Source organism: Drosophila biarmipes, chromosome 3L (assembly GCF_025231255.1).
Source record: "Drosophila biarmipes strain raj3 chromosome 3L, RU_DBia_V1.1, whole genome shotgun sequence".
Taxonomy (NCBI): Eukaryota; Metazoa; Arthropoda; class Insecta; order Diptera; family Drosophilidae; genus Drosophila; species Drosophila biarmipes.
The window spans coordinates 6730578-6742240 of record NC_066613.1 but is presented as its reverse complement, the minus strand read 5'-3'; the positions used below and the strand labels follow the sequence as shown (position 1 = coordinate 6742240).

Here is an 11663-nt window from a genome sequence, read left to right as displayed (position 1 = left end):
TCACTATATTTTATTGAACTTTATTTACTAGTGATATGTTTTAAATTGTTTTCGAATTCCAGATGGAAAACCGTCAATGTATTAATTCATATAAACGATATTTAAAAACAACGATTATCAAACATCGATAACGGCTGTGTTTTAAAATCTTCAATGCAACCGATGTTCTGACAACATCGATGATATCGATGTTGGTACCGATGTTTCTTCACCTCTATGCACATGCTTGATTCTTGTAACATTTAATAAAAGTGAAAAATGTCCAGACAAGGGTCGATAATAATGAAAAAGTAGTGCTGGTGTGGAGAATTACTCCAGGAGAACGAGATTTAATTGTGTATAAAAACCGGGCTAGCGCCGGATAACGGAAAAACCAATTGGACAAGAGGCGTGCAAGCAGTTCGAGTGTGAAAGAATCCGGATTTCTGTCGTCATTTTCATGGAATAGGTGTTGCAATCTTACGGGTATACCAAATAGTAGCCGAGATGGAGGATTCCAGGAAGCAGACCACCATGGGACCACCGGCGCCAGTGGCCTCCAGTCCCAATCAACTAAGTCCCGGTAATGCCAGTAGTGCCCCTGCTCCACAGGCCACCAGAAATGCAGCTGCTCCCAAGCGGATAATTAAGAAGATTCAGCTGGATTTCAACAAGCTTAAGGAAGCGGGACTCGACAGGCAGTTGGCCGAGGTCCTCAGAAAGCAGAAGTTGGAAGCCAAGAAGGTGGAAGCCCCGTCATCCAGTAAGCCCTCCCCCTCTGCCGATGCGAAGTCGACGTCGGCCGCGGCAGAGATGAAATTGCAGTCGCAACAACAACAATTGCATCAGCCTGGTAAAGAGTTTTCTTTAATTAATTTTTTTGTCTGTGCATTTATGAAAAGCCGTTAGCTGTTCGGGGGTTTTGACAAGGTTTCCAAAACCGTCTGAATTGGTTGGACGAGTTTGGGACACTCGAGTGAAAACCGATGCGATGGCGCAGTTGTTAGAGGCGACGGCAAAGATTGTCGAAGAGTTATGATTAGCGCTGATTCTTCCGAGTTCGTCTCGCGGCGAATGCGTTTCCGTTTTTCCATCTTCCGAAATATAATATTTTTATTTTATAACGATAATAGTAAATATAATAATATTATACATACCAAGTATTCACAAGAGGGGTAGGGAAAACAGGGGTATTCATTAGGTAAAACGTCTGGTTTTGTTCATCCCTTATGGTAAATAGGGGTAATTAGCTCCAGTTAAAATAAGAAAACATATTCGTCTTTGATATATTTTTTTTAGAAAAAGATATGTTTTTTTTTTTTAAATATCAGGGTTTTTTGTAATCTTTACTTATAATTTTATAAACATAGTATAAAATAACGTACTTAGTATTTACATGCCAAATTGGGGACTTGTGTAGTACCTTTCAAAGCACTCTAAAAAATAAACCTCCTTAGCATGGGTATTATAGACTGACATTTTCAGGTTTTTGTAAATTTTTGGTCGGTTACTTTATAACATGTATTTAAAATAATAATGTGGTTACATTTAAATATTTATTTAATTTAAATATTTAAAAAAGTCACTTAAAAGGTTTAATATTTCATTTTAGCGTTCGTTAAGATTTTAATATTTAAATTAAGTTTTTGGTTGTAAAAAGTTATCTGGCAAAAGTCTATTCGATATTAAGTATTCTGCCAATGCCCATCTTAATTAAAAAACATTTTATATCGATAAGGCTTTTGTCATTCAAGATTTTACCAACAAAGTCTGAATTAAAATGTTTAAAAGTAAAAGTTGCGTTACACCGACAAAAATAAGCAAGAAACCTATGAATTTATAAATTGTAATGCCCATGCTTAGGTGGATTATTTTTTTTTTTGAATTCCCACCCTCTAAACTAGCTACAAGTGTCACTTTCGCCACACACGTTTATATTCTTTCGGTGGTCCAACCTGTAAGTGCGCGCTGCAAATGAGGTTAGGGACGAAGTGTCGACGCCAGGCAACATAGTTCGCTTTTTGGCCCGGGTTCAAATCCCGGCATGGTCTACTGCCGTTTGTGTGTGCTACTGTTTTTCTTTTATGTATGCAAAGGCTTCATCCAGTTTAATTTACTGCTTGCCCAATGGTGATATGCATATTTTACTATAGAAGTGCTTTGTTTCCATTTTCAAATAAGTGCTAGCTATCTTTATAGCCGCAATTTGTTTTTTGGACATCCCTAGAGATAGCTTGTATTTTGTTTAAATACTCTTTTTGATTAACTATTATAGGTAATAATTTTTGCATTTCATAAATTTAAGGACTCTTAAGTACTACAAATTGTTATTGCACAGAATTTGTGGATACATTTAAATTATATATATTTAACCAAACTATTCCTGAAAGAATGATTTCATTTCTTACTTAGCAGAGCCGGAACCCTTAGTGAAACGTATTTCGATTTCGGAATTTATTGAAAAAACGGTGCCGATCCAGCCGATCCCTAATCCGACGGAAGGCGACCGCTCGAAGCAAGTCAAGGCGCTATTAAAGAACAGGATTCTGAGCAAGAACATGGCCATCGGAACGCAGCCCCAGCAGAAACCGACAACCTCCAAGGGAGCATCCAAGATGCCACCATCTGCTGCCCAGAGCTCTGCTCCCCGCAGTGTAGGAAACCCTGCATCTCCTGCCGCCTTCTCTGGACCCATTGCAAAGGCGGACTTGACTGTCCGCCAAAAGCAGCCACCAGTGCTGCTCAATCTGGTGAATCAACTGCCCAAACATCGAGACCTGTGTGGATCGAGTAAAAAGCCGTCGACGAATCAGAAACCTAATCCTGAACAGCATTCTGCACAGTTTTCAATTCAGCAGGCTCCACCAAGTCCCCAAAGGATACCGGTACAGCAACCGCCGCATTTTTCCCCGCAACTTCCCCCCCAACATCACCTCCATCATCAGCCACCTCCACAAGTTCCTATGGATCAAGCAGCTTCTGCGGCTACCATAAGATTCCATAAGAGCCCATCACCACCACTGATTGTGCTGGAGAACAAGGTATTGGCACCCAACGAGAAGATCGATTTGAGTGGCCTGCGACTGCCAAATACTCCAGTGACAACCACTGTGATACAGTTAAAACCTACAGAAACTCCCGTTCAACCCACTCCCCAATCCAAAGGGATCAGGGGCAAGGTCATTATGAACGCCAATAAGTTCAAGGTATCGAAGGAGAAGCTGGCCGAGATGGCCAAAGAGATTCGCAGTCAGGTGGAGCAGGTCAAACTACCGCAAACATTGAAGCCACTTAATTCAAAGGATTTAACTCCACCAGTTGAAACGCCCTTTACCATTAGCTCAATACTTCAAAGAAAACATACTCCAATTTTTGATCCTACATCTATGGAGGAAAGCACCGTTCCCGAACATAGTCCGGCTTTGAACAAAGTAAACGAAGTGTCATCTTGTACTGGCACAGTGGTTGCAATAGATCTATTACCTGCAGATTTTTTACCTGATCAATCAAATGAAACTACAGATGCAATGGACCATCCAGAAGAGGAGCCCACAGATTTTTCGGTTTCAGGAGGTGATGGGACTCCTGAGCCTGAACAGTTATGTGGATCTGTATCTGAGACATCGGGCACGCTTCATTTGTCTGAAGACGCTCTTGCTTCATCCGAACCAAATCAAGATAGCCAAATGGTAGAAAATAAATCGAGCCCGGTCAAACAAGCAGAAAGCGTCGTCTCGACTTTGGAAACGGAAGGAGTGGGCACAGTTTCAAACCCCCTTGTTTTGCCCGTATATATAACCTCAACACCGAACCTGAAAAAGCCAGCCACGGCCACAAAGTCAAGCCCTCTCAAGCCCTCTTCTGAAGGAATACAATATCCTGAGCAAAATAGTTCTGTATATATTTCTTTAACTCCTCAAGGTGGAAAATTAGTAGATGGGATAAGCTCAGAATCAAACGCTGTTGTCTTGCAGGAACCAAAAGAGTTGCAGCAAGATGTGACCACAGAAAGCCGAATTATTGAAATGTCAGTCTGTATTCCTTTGACTTATGAAACAGATGGCAAATCTTCAGAACCTAGGAATACCGACTTGACTTCGAATGTGTCTCCAACTTCCAAAGTAGATGAAATTTCTGTAAGTCCTTCAACAAGCTCATCTTATGGTTCAGTGGCCACATCACCAGTGAGTAATATCAAGTCCAATTCTCAGGTGACCCCACCACCAGTGCAAAAAGTCCAGTCCGCAGTGGATTTTATAGCCCAACTGACTGCAGAGAAAGATCTAGACGAAAGTAGCTTCATGGATCTTTCGCCGGAGGAACAAAGATTAAACGCTCTTTTTGGAGGAAGTATTTGTACGTTTACAGGTGTTTCGCCCGTCAATAAGTCTCCCCAGCCTGAAAACGACTTTACTGAAGTGTCGCCCGTTAAGGAGTCTTCCCAGCTTGAGGACGATTTGCCCATTGGAAAGATTGTCAAATTGGATGATATGAACATACTGCACGCTACTTTAGATGTGAACAGCGATAGTACAAACATACTACGCATCAGTCCAAATGCGATGATGATGCAAAGCAGTGTGGCCACAATTGACATGTCGCTGGATGTAGAAGGTGTTGTAGATTCAGTTCTGGAGGGGACAAATGTGCAAGTCAACATGCAAATTACACCCGGCAGGATTGAAACTGAAAAAAGAAATCCTAACGTAGCCAATGAGGAAACAGCTAGTCCAGACGAAGTCCCAACCTTAACAGAAGAATCTAAAAAGTTAAAAGAGCCTGTGGAGGAGGTCAAGTCAGTTTCCGATCCAGAGCCTGCAAAGGAGACAAGGCCCGTAAAAAGGGCTCCTATAAGATCCAAAAAAGCTAAAATTAATTTAGTGCAACGCACAAAAAGACCGAGCATCCCAAAGCCTTTTGAAGCCAAGAAGACCAAGCTAGATTTTGAGGCGGACGATGAGCAGACGATGGCTGTCGATCAGACCTTGCTGGAGGACCGATACGGAGTCGCAGCAATCGAGGTAATAGTCAATTCTGATAGCCTTAGCTCAGACAAAGTAAATCTTAATTTATCTAGTGCTAAAAACAATTCAAAGGTGCCAGCAGATGAGAAGCAGCGCGAAGAAGAAATCATTCAGTGCAGAGAAGAAGTTGCTGGTCTACATGAAGAATATCCAAATATCCAATCCGAAGAAGAGGAAGTCGAAAACCCAAAACTGAATATTCAGGAAGAACAAGAAACTATAACCAAATCATCAACTGAACGAGACCTAACCCAATTATATCATCCACCTAAAATGCCCAAAAGTAAAGCTAGTACAAAGAGCAGTAGCCATGAGGCCCTGGAGGATTCACAGCCCGCAACATCAAAAAGAAGTGTATCTCTAAAAGAAGTCCTTTCACAGGATCCACCCTTGCCCCAAGGCGAGGCCCGATTGCCATTTCGCAAGGAGTCCAACCAGTTAAATTCCACTGCATGTAGTTCACCTAATGTCACAGGAATACAACATTTACTTGGGCACTTGACCACCGAAAAGGTGATTCCCCAAGTCAAAAAGCTTTCGCCAACAACCAAATCTGAAGAACCAACAAAACCGATACCCCGAAAAAAACTTGTTAAGACGAGACCTGTTCTCAGCAAAAGATCCTCAAAAGTTTCTCAGAAAAATATACCAGAAAGCCATAATCATTTTGAATTTCTCCATCCAGTTAGTGCAAGTGTGGGAGGTCGCATTCCCACCTCGAGTACAAGTGACGATGATGGTTCCATATTTCTGGGCTTTGATGACAAAGAAGAAAAGCGTTCCAAAACTCCTCTAAGAAGCAAAAGAGTTAAACAAATGAAGATCAACGAAACGGACATAAGCGATGACGCAACCCCCGATTACGATGAGACTGAGGAGGAGCAGCAGTCTGTGGAGACACGGGGACCAGTGAAGAATTCCCAGTTTGATACCCAGTACACTTTTAAAAAGCATACCGTCGTAGAACCTTTGTCTGATGATTCAAATAGTAGCTATGGTGCTCCTACAAGTCCATTGGATTTTGGGGACAACGTTTCGACTGATGGAAACCAAACCAATGAGGAATATCCAATGAAGCAAAACACTACATGGGAAGAACTAGTTAATGAAAACTCTTCTGAGGTTGCTAATGATGATGCGGTAAACGCCACCAAAGAGCCCCAAGAAAACTCTTCACAAACCGCAGTCGAATCAGTTATACCTACTTTAGATTGTGCCAGAATCGAAGATCCTCCTAAAACTGATTTAAGCACCAATTCATCTGGCGATATAATCGAGGACTATCCCAAAACCGATTTAGACACCAATTTATCTGGCTTCACTCTTAAAGTGTCACTTTTAAATAATTCCAATGAACACTCTGAACCTAAACCTCTCACTGTTATGGACGAAAAACAACCAGAAACTTTGATTAACGAAAAGGATTTATCGTTAGGAGACAGTAAACTACGAAGGAGTAGGAGAAGGTCATTAAAACAAAGTTTACTTCCTGGTATAGAGACTCCAAAAGAACCCTCTACAAGCAAAGAAAGTTTAACAAATACTAGAGCTACGAAAAAACGAATGACGAGAAGTCGTTCAAAAACTCCAGTATCGTTAGAAAACACAGAACCGTCACGTGTTGTGGATGAAATTAGTTTGTCTGACGATGCACACCCAACTGAAAATTTAAAACATGTGGAAAATAAAGATTTAAAGAAAGATCTAGAAAAAAGAGAAGCAATAAAAGACCATGCAAAATCTAGAGGAAAGCGAAAGACTCGATGTGGTAATAAAGAAGTTACTGAAGTGAAAACTACGGAACTACTTTCTGAAAAAGGTGCTCAGAAAAAAGAGGAACATGTTAAATCATCCGATGAGAGATTGGACGACGGCGAAGCATCTGAGAAACATCCTTTGGCTAAAACGACATCAGAGAATAAGGGGAATATAGATTCTACTGAAAACCAGCAGGAAGAGAAATCCACAGAAAAGCCTGTGACACCAAAAAAATCGAGGGGAAAAAGAAATTCTCGGTGTTTTGCGCCCAAAATGGAAGTCATCAAAGTCATTATTTCGGAGAATAAAGATTCTTCTAAGGGTGATTTAGAAGAAGTTAAAGCAGCAGAGGAAATGAAATCTCCTCAGAAATATGTTCCTACCAAAGCAACAGAAAATAGAAACTCAATGGTAAGGACGAAAGATAAAAACTCGTTTGAGGAGCCAGATACATCCATAAAAGCTGAAGGAAATCGAAAATCCCGATGCACTACACCGAAATCTAAGGTGGCACCTGTGATTCAACCTGAGGCAGTTGCAAATCCCGAACTTGTTTCTGATAATTCGAGTCCTAAGAAGAAAGAGGATATAACACGGCATACTAGGAGTAATACACCAAAGGCTCAAGTTCCTGTAGTTTGTGTACCTGCTGTTACCGAAAATGAATCAGTTGAAGGTCCAGAGAATGCGAGTAAAGCGAAAGGTTCCCAAAGACCAAAGAGAAAAGGGAAATCCCCTTACAGTAGAGTTAAACAATCCTCAGTAAATTCCATAGTTTCTGAGCTTGATAATGTAACTGGTACTAATAATCAAGATTCAGAGATGGCTATGGCCACAGTTATTGCATCCGAGGAACCAAAAGAAGTTGTCAATCCGGAAAAAAGCAGTTACTCCCGAAGTAAATCCCCAAAACTAGTTCCGCATGTTATCCATACCGAAGAGGATTTGGCAACTGAGGAAATCACTTTGAAAACAGATTTGCAGGCGAAACTGGACGACGAAGAACCAAACCAAGCGACAAATGTTTTAAAAACAAATAAGAAACGACATTCTCGACGAAAAACACCGGAAGTAAGAGCTCCACCAGTTACACAAGTTGAACCACCTTCAAAACCTGACATAAGTCCAGAAGAATCACTTACAGAGATTAATAGTACAACAGTTCAAGCCGCAGATGAAACTATACAGCCGACAACATCTAAGAAACTAAGGGGAAAAAGACAATCTCGATGTGCTTCGAAACCAAACTCAACTGCTCAAGAAGCTCAGCCCGCAGTGTCTATTCCACCAGAAGAACCTCGCCCAGTGGAAGCAGATTCTTTGGTGGCGCGGGTTAAACGGAAGGCTCCATCTCGTTACAGTTTAGTACCACCAGACATTCCCATCTCATCAGTTAGTACTTCCGAAGAAAATGAAAATCTCGAGTCCGCTCCTAAAGAAGGCAGAAGACGTAATGCAGCTACCACACCAGTGCAAGCATCAACTCCAAAGTCACGAAAATCCATGCCCTCGAATGTTAGCGAAATGATTTTACCAATAAGTGAAGAGCCAAAAGTTCCGTCAAAAAGAGGAAGGAAGCGCGCTGCTCCTGATAATTTGGATTCGGAGTCAGCCAAGAAACAGAAGACTGAAGAGGGTGTGGAAACCGTAAGCATAGTGGACTTTAATCTACGGCTCCTGCTCATAAAAAGGCGAGAACAGTTGGACACTGAAGAAATCTTAACAGACGATGGCAAAGGCGAGGGTCCTCTGCAATGTGGCTTGTGTTTGGCTCGCAGCGATAAGATCAATTGGCTTCGCCATCTTGGAGAGCATTATGGAGTGGGTTGGCTTGTGGGAGAATCACCAAGGGTGCGTTAACCTACCATAATCTATAAAAATAGCTTTAACCGTAATCCACTTGCAGAAAATCACGCGTACTTCGGTGATGAATATGATGAAGAACTATCTCCAGAATAGCAGCCAAAAGCTTAAATGTCGGCTATGCGATCACCAACTGGGGTCTTACCTTGGCATGATGCTCCACCTGGAAGGTTGTGGCAATAAGCAGCGCCTGACGTGCGATTACTGCCAACGCTCTTATACCAAACTCTCACTACCGAGTCATATTCGGACCTGTCCAAAGCGATTGAAGTCCGGCGTTGATGAAGAGACGGAGCCATCGGAAGGAGAAGCTAGTGAACCGGTATACAGCAATGCGGGCCGTGCCAAGCGGAAGTCTACTATCAAGTAAGTCCATTAAGTGGTTGATAAAAGCGCATTTTTAAGTAGTTATTCCTCTCGCTTATTTTTCAGAGCTGAAACGAAATTAAAGAAATTAGGAGAGCATCTAGGCTTGCAAAAGCCGGGGGAAGAGGGTACCGCCAAAATCGATTTCGATGGCGATGCCTCGGACTACGATATGACGAAGGACAAGGAGTCGTCTGAGGAATATGATTCGGAGGGAGTGGATTCCAACGAGGACTCACTAAGCTCCGAAGAGGAGGGCAGCCTGGCTGATATGTCTTCCACAACCAAGCGAAAGAATTCGAAGAGACGTGGGGACATTGACCGGAAAAGGACTTATAAACGGGCAGTTAATCTGGGAGAATGTCAGCAGAAGCCTTGTAAGTAAACTCCCAATGATGAGTAGTACTCCAAATTAATATATTTGAAACACTACAGTACTCTCACGATATCACCACTTGGAGGCTAGGGCGACTCATAAATGGAACGAATTGTAAGTTAGCCAGCGACAACTTATCGACAACTATTAAAAATTCAATTGTTTTTGCAAGTGTGCGACTGAATTATGAAGCTGATCTGTTGTTCACCCAACTGCTGCCGAGTTTTTCGAAAGTTTCTGCACAGGCTAGTGCTTTGCTGCCCTCTAAAGAGACGGCATCCATGGGCTATGCATATGGTAAAATAACCAATGAAGACGAGTGGAAGCAGTTAGCCCCGTTTGAGGGCTTCAACAAAGAAGGTATGTTTATGGGATAGTACAGAAATTAAGTCTTAATCAACATAACGTTTTTTTTCAGGTGAATATGTGGGCTATCTGGGTCACTCTATTAAAAAGCTCGCCTGGGTGCCGCTGCCCTCGAAAGTTACGAACCAGTACTTAGTATGCTCCCTGCGTCCAAAGTTGAAATCCTTTGCGAGGCATACAAAACTAAAGGATGAAGATGCCCTCCTGATGCTGCTGAAATGTACTGTTTCTGCCGGCAAACATGGGCACAAATCGTGGGCCATTCGACCGGAGCTTCATTATGGCATTCGAGTACGCCATGGGCCCGTCAACAGCTTCTGCTTCTTGCCCAGCGGTGGTTATGATGAGACATCGAATCGTCTGGGACTTTTGGCTGTGGCGAATTCCTTGAGTGACGTCCATATTTATGCGCTGCCTTTGGAGGTAGAAAAAGATCTGAACGCAGAGGAGGACGTGGTAATTCAACCCGATCCATTGATTATACTCAGCTTGGATGTGAACAATCCTGTCCAGGAACAGTGCACCAAAATTTGCTGGTCGCAGGTGAGTTTCCTAAATTTGCCTATATTTTCTTTCTAAATGAAATACAATCTTGCTTTGCAGTCTTTGGGACACAACTTCATTGCTACGGGCTATAGCAGTGGCTACATTGCGTTTTGGGACATTAGCGAGAAAGACAATATCAACTGCTTTAATCGAAACAATCAGACCTATTTTGTGCCTCTCCATTTCTTTTACATAGGCGAGCGAAATATCCAGTGTAAGTTTTATTAGTAGAGTTTATCCACAATAAATCTTTCTAATACGTTTTATTTTTCCCTTAGTTATGGATCTTCATTACGACAACAATGGACCACGTTGGCTTGCAGTTGGCACAGCAATACGACAATTTAAAATCTTTGACATTGCGAACTGGTCGAAACCTTTCATTCTGACACAAGAGGCTATCTGCAATCTGTACATGGCTAACTTGACCTGGTCTCCTATTTGGGAAACACTAGTCGTTAGCAGTTCACGTAAGCTATATTTTGTGGTGACTTATGTCTTTCAAAGACTTATTAGAAATTCTTTTGCAGACTTTAGTCGTGCGATAGCAGTCAGTGTGTCGGGTATACAGTTCGAGCACAGGACCCTCGACGGAACGCTGACGACAATACGGGATATGCACTCAAATTGTCAGCAAAATCACATGGTGTTTGTAACGGACAACGGCGACCTGGTGTTCCTGGATGTGCGAGATCTCAACTGTGGCCCTGCACTGCTGAAGTCCACAGTGAACACCAGGGCCGTGTCCACTTCCGAGCTGCATCACCTAGGCGAGAGTACTCCTAAGCCCAAGGAGCCTATCAGCGCAGAGGATTTTCTCCGCGACTATGGGGTGCAAATCAATCCGCTGGTGCCCGAGCCCCACAGTCGAAAGTCTGCATACCTGAACGCCCAACGTCGACCACAAAACATACACTCCCTGGCCCTGACCAGATCCAATTGCGTTCGTTGCAATTGGAACTCTCCAGCCCACACTTGGGTTGCCGTGGGCTCAGAACACGGCATGCTGCGAATCCTTAACTTCGAGAGGGATAAATTCTTCTAAAGGATTTTTCCCTGACTTTTCTCTGGCAATTGAATGTCTTTTGAACAAGCACCATCTGAGATTATAAATTATTATTTTACCACATAGGGGACTTAGTTATAGAGATCGTCGTAGGACAGTTAAATTATGATCGAAAATTTTTTATGTATAATTTATTTATAGGTGATGTAAAAAAATATATATTATATATTTTATATGGAGTTATTGTAGTTTATAACGAAATATACTTGCTTTGCAAACAATGTTTACTACTTTTTAATGAGCGGTTAAAAAACCTAATGGTTACTTAAAAGAAGGCTTGTATACAAGTAGGAGGATCCCAAAAAATAAAACACGATCA

General features: G+C 42.1%; 1 protein-coding gene across 6 annotated transcripts; it reads left to right on the top strand.

Annotated features, from left to right (window-relative positions):
* The first annotated feature begins 202 nt into the window (after nucleotides 1–202).
* Nucleotides 203–11565, top strand: LOC108035909 (titin). 6 transcript variants are annotated; one of them, XM_017111676.3, is made up of 11 exons: nucleotides 203–832; nucleotides 2395–5000; nucleotides 5076–8612; nucleotides 8668–8990; nucleotides 9057–9367; nucleotides 9426–9480; nucleotides 9539–9726; nucleotides 9785–10275; nucleotides 10336–10492; nucleotides 10557–10748; nucleotides 10809–11565. In XM_017111676.3, exons 1-11 carry the CDS (start codon nucleotides 487–489, stop codon nucleotides 11321–11323), a joined length of 8721 nt encoding a protein of 2906 aa, XP_016967165.3. In that variant the 5' UTR covers nucleotides 203–486; the 3' UTR covers nucleotides 11324–11565. The 6 variants fall into 6 exon arrangements, with proteins under 6 accessions (XP_016967165.3, XP_050742777.1, XP_050742776.1 ...); XM_050886820.1 differs by having other exon boundaries at nucleotides 2392–4115; nucleotides 4191–8612; XM_050886819.1 differs by having other exon boundaries at nucleotides 2392–5000.
* Nucleotides 11566–11663: the final 98 nt, after the last annotated feature.

Coding starts and splice junctions, on each gene's coding strand:
- LOC108035909 (XM_050886817.1), top strand. CDS start 487: ATGGAGGATTCCAGGAAGCAGACCACCATGGGACCACCGGCGCCAGTG. Junction 9,481..9,538: donor ACTCATAAATGGAACGAATT/GTAAGTTAGCCA, acceptor TGTTTTTGCAAG/TGTGCGACTGAATTATGAAG. Junction 10,493..10,556: donor AGGCGAGCGAAATATCCAGT/GTAAGTTTTATT, acceptor TTTTTCCCTTAG/TTATGGATCTTCATTACGAC.